The 12,074-nt window shown below is 45.2% G+C and overlaps 1 protein-coding gene across 1 annotated transcript in view; it reads right to left on the reverse strand.

Moving 5' to 3' along the window:
- The window catches only part of znf827 (zinc finger protein 827), a 65,756-nt gene extending 64,075 nt beyond the window's left edge, over positions 1-1,681 (reverse strand). The window contains exon 1 of the mRNA XM_062387014.1: positions 1,157-1,681. Within this exon, the coding sequence (XP_062242998.1) occupies positions 1,157-1,199 (43 nt within the window). The 5' untranslated portion in view covers positions 1,200-1,681. The remainder of the gene's footprint in view (positions 1-1,156) is intronic.
- Positions 1,682-12,074: the final 10,393 nt, after the last annotated feature.

A 12,074-nucleotide genomic window follows, 5' to 3' on the forward strand; every position in this document is an offset into this window, starting at 1 on the left:
GAGTGACAAACTGAGATGTTTGTTCACGCATGTAAAGAGCAATCGATGATCGAGTGCGAAAAAGAAACATGTGAATCTTGGATGATTCCTTTTACTAACCAAAATCATTGCCCACTATCAAATCAGGCAATCCTCTAGCGGCGGGAGTGTGTCACTGCAGCTTTTCATGATCTGGACTGATAAAAGGCACAAATACGAACATCCAAGATCTGCAGGGTCAGAAACAAGGAAACGTGCAAAGACCCTCCGGCTAAAATGAACGTTATGGCAGGTTACCCGCTGAGGAACCACCGTGTTTGAGAGGCGCACATGTGTCGTTCCTCCGTTTCTAACCGCGTTATTGATCGTAGTCTGTCTGCAATGAATGGCTGCAAAGGGACGGGGGGGAAAAACCCTGAACTTCAGGTGACCGGCCATGGCTCTCACACAGCCTGCGTGCAGACTGGGAGGGGTAGAGAGGGAGAAAAGGGACATGGGCTTCGAGGGGGAGAAGGGTTAGCGAGAAACAAACAACTTCGACCCACACACACACTTTTGTTTTAAAGTCGACGACGACAACCAAGCACGGACGAATCCGGGTCCGGGGCAAGCGGACCAAAACTGCGAGGTGAAAGTTGGACGTTTAAACACACGGAGGAAATGGAAGTTCAGCTAGGTAGCGGCTGGATGCTAACTCGGAGCACCGGGGGTGACGGGCAGTCTGCCTCGTCTGATCCGACTGACCCTTCGTTTTATTGCGGCCAGACTCCCAGATCCTCCCCTTTCTAACCGAAAAGCGACCTAGCGGAGGCGAACCCCCCCCCCGTAACCGACAACCGCTGTTCTCCCTCTCTCGCACACACGCACAACCGACACATATGCCCCACTGACCGCAACCGTTTCCCCCTTTTTTTAAGCTGGAACCGGACCTCCGCCGGTTCGGCTCTTTTTCCTAATAAAGCCACGTATCGTTTATCCACGCACTGCCCAAGCTAACGTTGCCCGTCGCCAACAACATGGCTGCCTCGCTCGGACCTAAAAAAAAAAGAAAAGAAGAAGAAGGGGAGAAATAACCTCCGCCGAGTCTTTTGTCTGCTTCACCTCTTTAACCCGAAAACTACTGCGCAAAAGACGCGAGGAGCCGTTAAAATGGCACCGAACGAGCGGGGCGACTTACGTGAAGGCAGGCGCTTGGGTTGCTCCTGCTTCCTCCTTGGCATTTTCCCCCGTTTTTAATCACATTCTCGTCCTTGTGTGGGGATAAGAAGAAAGAAGGTTTCTCCCATTGAGACCGGAGGCGCCCGTGATGGCAGGGACTCGGTCGTGCACCTGGCTTTGCTCGGTTTAAAGTGTATTGTTGGGGGGGAACACGGGCGGAGGAGGCGCCGCTGTTGTTGTTGCCGTGTCTTGACTATGGCTGCTCTCGGTGCAAGTGTGTGTCTGCGAGCCCCTAACTAACACTAATGCAGGGATCAAAGGGCAGCAACAGCAGAGCACACACACTCTGTGACGCGCGCTCACTAACACACTCACACACACACACACATTTACACTAACTCTCTTTCTCACACACACTCTATTGCGTGCACGCACACAACCGAGGAGCTCGCCCCCGAGAGCAGCGCACGGACAAGGTGCCCCCGAGCTTTCAGGGTGTTCTGCCGGAGAGAAAAATGAATTTAGCAGAGAGGGTGTAATTCCGCACGGAGACCGGACTGATGGAGCCGAGCGACGCGATTTAATTCAACTTCCCCATCACTGAGGGTAATTTATGCGAGGGATGCAAGTCTCAGCGGTGACCACACGCACAAAGCACAGGAATGCACAACGTGAATTTTAGCCCCACAAACACAAACACATCATGTATTTTAGCAGCTCAGCTCCTGTGTTTAGGTTTCATGGAAAATATTTAATTATCCTCAAAAACTGCAGTGTGGTGGAAATTAAAAGGTGGAAAATAAAAAATATGATTTATTATTGACTGGTACAGAACTGTTAGACATTCAACATATTCCCCTGAATGGATGGATGGATAGATAGATAGATAGATAGATAGGTAAATAGATGTCTTGCACAATCAGGTCTCCAGTGTTTACTTACAACATATTGCACAATCCCACCCTGGTGGTTACAGTATCTCTTTATGTTTAATTTGTGTATCCTATTTTTATATTTGTTTTGTATATTTATACCTGCACAAATACACCACAGAGAATTCCTTGTATGTGTAAACCTGCTTGGCAATAAAACCCAATTCTGATTCTAGATAGAACGATGGATGATAGGTATGTATGTAAGGTTGAATGATGAATAAGATTCATTGTTTTACTTCATTTTAATTCCAGTACTTAGTTTGAATTGGAGTATTCATATATTAGTTTTAATAATATCATAGCACATCCAATTCCTTTGTGTATTTATGAAGCGTTAGATAGATAGATAGTTAAGTCTTAAATTATTGCAACATACCAGTTGATAAGGACTTATTAACCATACAAAAGTTGAATGAAGGCACAATTAATATCAACAAAAGAGAATCACATATGTTTGATACATTATTATACATCTCCATTTGGTTAATTTTCATCACCAACCCCCCCCCCCCCCCCTCCTTTCTAGCACACAGGCTTTATCCATGTTAAGCCACTAATTTAAAAACTGCCTGCTGAGTTATACCTATTTGTCTATTAAAAGAATGGTGCAGAAATTATGTGTGGGAACCAGTATTTTTAGTACGCTGGGGGCTAATAACAGGTGTCAGTGTCAGAAAAGTGTCCAGAGACTATATCCAACCCAATGTAGTCATCTCCTCATCAAAGTTGAAGGAGCAGAACTGGCCGGAGCTGAGTCCTCCTCCTTCTCAGCTGGGTGTTGGGGCTTTTTCACAGCGCAGGCTGTCCCCCACTCCCTGCTGTTGGACTCCTCCAGGCTGCGTTCTGTTGGCCCGCCGCGTTCTTTCACACCTCGGCCCGTGTGTGAGGAGAGCTGTGTCTTCATCCCTCCATCCTTCCATCCTCCATCCTCCATCCTCCATCCTCCGTCCTCCTCCTGCCATGCCTTCCACCCACCCCCAGCGGAGGCGCAGGAGGCTCGTTACCGTGGCAATTAGTGAAAAGCCCAAATTAGCGCTCTTGGCTGTCCACAGGTGACAAAGACACTTTGCATTTCTGCTAATTAGGAAACAGAACAACATGATTAAATGGGGCCTATCAGGAGGAGAGTGGACAAACACGCTCCACAAATAGAAAGGAGTTATATATCATTGCATCTCCAGCATGAAATGATTAAGACATCCCATTAGGTCCTTCAGTTGAGGAGAGGGGGGTGTCGGCTGGTGATTTACATTACAATGTTTACTAGACTTGTGTGAGTGTGCTCATGTGTAGACAGCTGTGTATCTCACCTGCACCTGCATTTGGACTGGTGCTTTGACCTGAGCGCAGATAAGAGCAGAGTAGGTTATATCCTGCATATATATATATATGTTTGTTATTCTGTGCCGAAGACAGAAAAACTATAAACAAAGACCCTAAAAATCTGATTTTAATATAGATATTTCTGGTTCTTATCAGTTCTGATGTCTACAAAAAGGTATGCAGTGCTAACAAATCTTTTATGCTTTCACTAATGCATCATGTCTGGTTACAGCTTAATGAAATCCTAAATAAGTTTATCTGTTCGGTGGGTTTCCAGATCTATTAGATAGTTATACTTACACATTTTGAATTAACAACCCAAATGTGCAGCTGAGATTCTCCTTTTGGTTTTTTCTTGTCAGGCTGGTCGATTTAGTCAGCGCTAAATCTTCCAGTCTTTGCTTATTACACCACATTAGCAGCATTTAGTGACAGTAAACTTCATGCAAAATGTCAAACTCAACTCAACAGGCAAACTTAATCCGGACATAAATCATCACAAACTTCCACGACATCCACAACACATCCACAGTGAATAAGCTCCAGTGGAGTTTCTCTCCGCGGTGCTGTTGTTCCCTGTTGAGTTTGATCACCGCGGGGAGGTCACAGCCTGTTCCCTGACCCCGACCATGCCAGGCAGCTGAGGTAATGCTGGCAACAGGACAGTCTGCTGATAGTCGCCATGGCAACACTGACATGACCTGAATCGGGGTCGAACCTAAAGGTCATTCCTCACTGCCCCAGGGATGAGGGCTCCAGCTATATCACCGGTGACAGTTCTCAAATTTCCCAGCTGGAACATACACTAATGCAGACAGGCTTTCACCGAGTAGCCCCAAGAATAGCACCACAATAAGTGCTGTGCAGCTGCAAGTGCTTTTTTTTTAACTAAGCCAAGAATGTACTCAGATCAATTAGAATTGTTTTGTTTCACTTCGCAATAACTGGTGCGGCCTCCCTGCTTGGAAAACAGCTCATATTGTCAGTCGGCATTATTACTACTTATTAAAATGGTTCCCCGTAGTGGCACAACTGTTAGCGGGGGCTAAATGAGTTTCAGGTGCTTCAGTGGAGAATGGAGCAGACTGCAGAGAAATGAGCTAACTTGCTTATCTGCCTTGGGGGCAAACTGAACATCCTCCAGTTTCCTCCTCCGTCTCTTTTTCTCCATCTTCCTCTATCCTCGCAGGCCCTGTCCTGTGCAGGCTACTGTCGGGTTGGACTGGCGTTAGGCTCGGCCAGTCAGATGTTGCCCTGGGGTAAACAGAAACATCTGTCCTCTGCCCAGCCGTGACTGTCGCTGAGTGATAAATCCTTGGACGGCTTGTGCCAGGGCTGTCCGCCGTGCCACCTGTCCCCCCCCCCCCCTTCCTATGCAATATCCCCAACCCAACCCCTAAACATACACACACTTCACCCTGTTTGCACTCGTCCGCCTTCATCCTGACAGTGTGACAGAAGCAGGTGGTTCACTCCCCTTTTGCCCTCTGGCCTTCTATGCACTCATCCCTGGTTGGCACATTTATGCAGGGAGCGAGAAGGGTTGTCGCCTACAGCAAACGCCAATGGAGAGCTCCCTGCACCAGGTTATTCAGCGGTGGTCGTAGGGAACTCAAAACGCTTACAGCAGTCATTTCCTTTAATCCTTAAGTCATTTCCTTTAACCACACATGTATGACGTCTGCTAATCAGTTATTTAAGTTTCACAAACTTAAATAAAAAACATGAGCAGGAGAGTTTCGAGGATGTGAGTTAACTGATTCTTACTGGTTTAAAGATTTTGACTGGCCCTCTTGTACATTCTGTCAGAGAGAGGCATGAACACAGCCTTACTGTTTTCCCTCATACCTCCTGTCCGACATGTCTTACTCTCCTGCTTCTGCTTCCTCTCTCTGCTCGACTTCTTTTACTAGTGACAGAGGCAGGTGGCCAACTTCCTGCCCTCTGACCTTCAACAGTTACCCGCAGTAAGGAGACAGTGCAAACACACACAAAGCCTCACACACATACACACATACACAGAGGAGGAGCCTAGGTTGCCCTGGGTGAACTGGGCCAGAGGTCTTGCAAAAGGCCCTGGAGGGAAGTGAAGGTCCTGAGACTCAGGGACAAGAGTTATTTTAGCTCGCAGTGCCAAACCTGACAAGCTGAGTGATCATCCCTGCAGTGCCAACGCTGCATGTCAGATTGAAAGAGACGCACAATGTATAACTTAGCTTGAGCCCTGTCTGACTAAAAACGGACTAAAGACTGAAAAGGAAGCAGCGACCAGTGACATTACCTATGCTAACACGGCTCTAATAAAAACAATGTGCCCTTTCATCAATTCAAGCAGGTTTCATATTGAACTACAGAATGTTTTTCACACAATGTCACAGAGCGCCACCACAGTAACACAATCACCTGCCTCTAATTCTATTGCAGGAGGTGGGTGAGCTAAAATAATTACAATAAGTGTTATGGACAGCTATTCATTTGTCTACCTCGCTGCCCTTGGCTGCTTGACTGTCTTTTTTTCTTTCGAATATTTTTGAATTTGTCTCGCAAAAGGCCAGAGTTAAATTTTTCCACAATTTAAATTCTATCCATACAGAGCACTTCAACATTTGAATATGTTTGGGTTTTGGGCTGTACTTTTCGGGCCTGTGTCTGTCTGTCTGTGTGTCTGTATGTTTGTTTTATGCCTCAGTGTTTGTGTGTGTGTGTGTGTGTGTGTGTGTGTGTGTGTGTGTGTGTGTGTGTGTATGTGTGTGTGTTTGTGTGCATGTGTGTCTGTCTGTCTGTGTGTGTGTGTGTAAGAGGGCCCCTGCTGATTAATGTCTCTTCATATTGTAATGGAGCGTGCTGAACATGTTCTGATATCTGTAATGTGCTACCAGCCTCAGCTTGATTTTATTGCCATGGTCTAATAGGATATCGCCACTATCACAATTTGGATTAACTTCCATATCACTGCTGCGACACCGAGTGAGGTTTTGTACGTGTGTTTGCTGCCTGCACACAAACGACAGTGAAGTGGGCACGTCTATCAGGGTGGGCTGCTCTGCTCGATTGATTTCACATGCAGTACCTCTTTCATAATGCACCTCCTCTATTCGTCACTACAATAGTTTTCATTATGAGCAGCTACAGCAGCTGCTTTTCCACGCATTGATTCCGTGTCGAGGTGGGAAAGGGGTTTTGACCCTGGGTAAAATAGGGCCCCTGCTGTCTGAATTCCTTTAAGGGGATCCTGCGCCGGGCAAAATGCTGTCTTTCTCTGACCGGTCTTATGTGATTGGCTTGCCTCTGAGGCGCACGCACACGCAGGTATAACGAATGCACATGAAAAGGTCTGGCAGCCTTTTGTACAAACATTTTTTGTCAGCGGGGAACTGTATGCAGAGGAGGCTGCCCTTGCTCTGTGAGTCCTTTGTCTCCCTACATCCCCAAGCTCCACCTCTCTCTCCGCCAGCCCTCCAATGGGAGAGCCTTCAGGTGTTGACCTTATCGGGTGGAGGTCAAAGCCAGGTCAGGGATCTGTTGCTAGGCTACCATCAGATAAGTGGCTGGGGTAGGCGGCAGCGGGTATCTCTGTCATTCAGGGCTTGTCATGTAATCTTGTTCATTTGCAGACAATTGTCGAGGACGTCAGAAAGGCTATCTGGCCCATACTGTTGTAATGAAACACATTAAAATATTAAAACCGGCCATGCTGAGAACTGGCAGCTCCACTTGGCACATGCCTTTTTTTTTTTTTTTACAGTCATGCCAACTGTCATGCAGTAACATGAACCCCTTAAATGCGCTTGTGTGGTTGGCTGTGCTGAAATCATTGTGGAGGGAAGGGTGGAATTTATTTGCATTTAAATGTTGTCCTACATCGGTTGATTTGAGTTTTGGTTTTAGAAAAATAAAGATATTTTAAAACGCTCAGATTACCACATTGTGATACCATGTCATAATCTAATTGTACTGCACTGTAACTAGAGGACAAGCTCTGTCTGTGTCCGTGTGCATGTTTATAGGTCATTACTGAATTATATAATATAAACATATACACTGGTTAAATGGGCTATTGTTCTGTTAGCTGACATTGAGTCATATTAATTAATTACTGTGGTAGACGATGAATAATTTATAAATCAGTAATTAACACTTCTACGTCGATAGGGAAAACAACTGCACGCTCTTATTTATCTGTATGTTGGTGTTTTCTTGCTAAAACTGTACACAAATAAACTGATGAATTCATTTATGGCTCATGACTCATTTAGGGGTACAGGTGGGAAGGAATCTTGTTGTTTTCTAACCTACAACCTGTAAATAGAGTACAAAGAGTGCTACAGCAGTCTGCTTGAAGAACGGGGGGAGTGAGGGAGGGAGGGAGGGAGGGAGGGAGAGAGAAAGGGAGAAAAAAAAAGAGAGAGATAGTTGTTGCATCTTCACACAAACATGGTCTGTTCTCCCACTCTGCCTTTCCACCACCTGGACCGAACTCTCTGGGAGGCTGCGCGGCGCCGTGATGAACGACACCAGAACAGGACAGTTTCTGTTCACACTGTGGGTCATGCAGAGTGAGACGGGTGGACACAGCGCCTGTGTCATATCACAGGTTCCTCCTCGGTGACACCTGCATTTTGTCAATGTCATCCGCTCAGCCGTTCAGGTTAACTGGCAGGTCTTGGAGGAGGTGGCCTTCGCAGGCCCGTGTGAGGAGCAGGACCTCAGACAGTCAGACATAAAGAAACCCAGATAAGGCACGTGGCAATTTATCCATGCCAGTCCTTGTACTGTAGCTCCAACATGGGATCTCGTCTGTTAGATTGGCGCATTGTGAAAAGAGGTTCTCAGTGTCTGGGCGCTTGCCAGCTGACATTCCATGGAGACAAATTGAGAGAGAGGCTCCGGCAGATTTATCGGGCCATTGGCTCGCCTCAGGAATTCTCTTGTAACATGGCACTCCTGTGAAAGGGATAAAGAAATTAGTGTAAAACAGCCCCCCACGCCCCCTCTCACAGCACCCGTTTGGATATCTAGTGCTCACTTACTACAACCCCCCCCTCCCCTCGACACACACATGCACTTTTTATATAAATGTGGACCGATACAAGATGGAAGGGTCTGAGCTTCGGTCCTCTGATTTCTATGAATATTCAAGAGGGCGGGCAAGAGAACGCTGCTGTATTCTGGCTGTTGAGTCACAGGTCCTCAGTGGCAGGAAGCACTGCTGGTCAAATGACAGAAAGAGAGAGTGAGAGTGAGACGTGGAGGGGAGAGAGAGGGGGAGAGAGATATGCGTGTGTGTGTGGGATTTGAAAGGAACTGCTCCTGGCTGTCTTGGATATTTATTCCTTTCTAAAGCAATGAGGTGTTTGGAGAAGGAGGCCAGCTATGTTCTCGCTGCTACAGTTAGAACAGGGAGCATTCTTATGCACTTACTCCACTATGGTCTGTTAAAGTGAGAACATGTCCTCACCCTGACCCGTTGTTAAACAATAGGGGAAATCTGATTGACTTTTCTTAAAACTGTCTGAAAACCAAGATTGTCAAAATACAAAGTGTGACCTTCTTTTAAAACACTAATAACACCATACATCATAAAATAATAAGGACATAATATTAATTACTTGTATGAGCATCACTGAAGGAAAATTGCATCCTGCTTTTGCATACAATAGATGCCTAATGCCACCCCCCATATCATCTGTCAGCATCTAGAGGTTATCTGCCAAGTTGATGAACAGAGAGATTGGCTATGAAACACAAGGTGTGACAGTATGGCAATATGTTATAGTATGCAGGCAGAGCTCATCAGGAAAGAGAGGACGAGGGGCTTTGTTCCAAATGTCACGATGCATATTTATGGGCGCACTGGAGTGGCTCCTTGTATAAGCACCATTCACCATCTATCAAGCAAAACCACTACAGTGTCTCTTTGACAACTTGGTACGGTGGTGTTGTGTGACAAAACTGAGTAATTTGCTCATGGCCTGAGCCAAATTTCCTTGTGAAATTGACATTTAGACAAAAAAGGTATGCTTAGGTTAAGAAAGTGTAATTATTAGTTTCTGTGCACATAATTATTCTAATGGCAGGGCGCTTCTAAGGACAAATCTATCCACATAAGCCACAATCTTGCCATATTGTTAAACATTGTTTATTGTAAGTAGTCTTCCCTATTTTGAGAAAAGGGACACTGGATTTAATATGCTTCCTCTGCTTGCCTCAGATTGAGGTATTAAAGGGAAGCGGAACAGGGAAAGGTGACATGGGAGGGTGTCAGACAGACAGAGAGACAGATACAGACGGAGCCCCTCAGCATAAGCTCCACTGAGCTCTCTTTCCACTAAGGACGTTCTCAGGAGAGTTGTGTGCTCGCTGGCTGGCTGTGCATGGGCCACACAGCACAGGACGGGCAGCCTGTCTGTCGGCAGAGCCTCTCCTTGGGGAGAGAACATGGCTCCAGGGCTGTAACTGATTTGAGATGGTCCCAACACTAACCCCTGGGGGACGCCGACCGGGCAGAATTGGTTCTCTGAACCTCTCTTTTTTGAGGCTGTTGCGAGCAGTGGAGCTCGCTGGCTGTGGAGAGTCAGAACAAGAGGGGGGCTTTCATCTCGACTGTGAGCAGCTCAGTGGATTTCCTCCAAATTACAGGGAGTGATTACATCCACACCCCCTTCCCTCAGCATGGGGGCCCCAGGCAAGCCAACCGCTGTCAACTGTCAGCGCTCACAACTGAGTCATTAAGTGGAAGATGTCATTGGCAAGGAAATAATAGGGAGCAGAACCCAAAGCACAGGGACACTTGTTGCGCTCCCCGTGTGGGTAATTCACCACAGCTTATACATTTTCATTCTTTAATGTGCAGTAACAGGTTATGACAAAGGAATTCAGAACTCATAAATGGGACATAGAGTGGATTTGAAGACCACATCACCTGTCTTGGAAAGCACCTTTGCTGCTGCGCAGTGACATGAGCAGAGGGCAGGGATGAAAAGAGTCACGAGAGCTTTGAACAAGTGAGCCATCTAAAACAACCCTCGTTGCTGCAAAGGCCACAGATCCAAGCATGAAGCCGTGCAGCTGAGGTCTCCTGGCCCCTTTTTGGTGAGAGAAAGGTTTCCCATCACTTCCAAGCCATTACCTCCATACAGTTAGGGATTACATAGAAGCAAGACCAGGGATACTCTGTCTACCAATCTGTTTTTTTATTTGAAAACTCCCCCAAGCTTTTCCATTATCTTCTCCATATCAAGCTTGACCTGAAGAGAAAACCTGGCTTCAGAAGGGTCAATGCAGTCTAGACTCTCCCCTCATCCTGCACCGCCGACCCCCACCTCCACCCCCAGCCTGCATATTGCTTTTGGATTCAAGAGGGATGCGCCTGCTCCTTCTTATTCCCTCTCACCTTGAGCCCCTTCCTCTTTTGGTCCAGTTCCCCATTTCCCACCTACAATAGCATCTCTCGTCCCCATAATCTGTCTATTTCACTAGCACGCCCCTGGGGGTTAAGGGGTCAGAAGATGGAGACAGGATTTGTCTCTCAATTGACAGCGCTACTGTTTCTGACAACTCTTTACCTGGAAGGTCAGAGCATTTTAGAAGGACAGTCCTTCACTGTTTGACCAGACATTGACAGTCTTGATTATTTTTATGTTTTAAATGTGTCAGAGAGGCAGACTGAACTAAGAGAGATGGAATTACAAATAATTTAACTGATTGCTGATATTGATAATTACAATATAATTGAAGTGTGTGTGCATAAAATATAAGGGATTACTATTCATTATTATGATACTACTAATAAAATGTATGTTAATGTTAATATTCATATTGCTTGTTCAATTTACTAAAACCTATCACTATGTACAATAGTGCGATCAAAATAAAATTAGTTATAAGTCGGACTATAAAATAAAGGACTATAGAATAATACTGAATACTTGAAAAGTGCTTATGGAAGCACGCAAAACCACAACACTTATTTTAATATATTTAATTAAATTTCTTTTTGGTTATATATAGTAATATAAGAGTAATGTCATTCACATCACACAAACTCATCTATTTGCTTATGAATATAAACCTTTTTAAAAAGTGAGGTGTTCAGAGGAAATAAAATGATATACAAGTATATACATAACCAGAAATAATGAAATGAAATGAAGAGTGACATTTTTACAGACCTTTGTCACATAATGTAAAAAAAGAAGATGTCTGTCAATAAATAAGATAAGAGCGAGACTGGAAGCTGAATATACTGATGTATGTGGTTCCTGTTCCAAAGAACGTGACATGCACACCTATGCACTTTAATTCCACATAATGTAAAGGCTGCACAATGCGTGGCCATCACTGAGGCTGTCGTAAAATAGGATGTGATGTTGGTAATTTGAGGCCACAGTGTCAATGTTTACAATTAACCCCCATTCCAGCTGAATCTTATCTATCGTCTGTGGATTTTCTGCAGGTTACAAGCAAAACATACTTATTCCCTTGGATACCATGGAAGCTCATTTGTTTGACACACATATTCTCTCAATGCCTGCCCTCCTACCAAGCCACATTATAAAACATCTGCATCAAATGCCAGTGAGGATATAACCTTGGTCGTAAGTTTAAATTTCATTTTAAGGGGAAACTTTATAACTTTATCATCACATTGTTATTAAATTATTAGTTTTATTATTTATA

Source organism: Platichthys flesus, chromosome 5 (assembly GCF_949316205.1).
Source record: "Platichthys flesus chromosome 5, fPlaFle2.1, whole genome shotgun sequence".
Lineage (NCBI taxonomy): Eukaryota > Metazoa > Chordata > Actinopteri > Pleuronectiformes > Pleuronectidae > Platichthys > Platichthys flesus.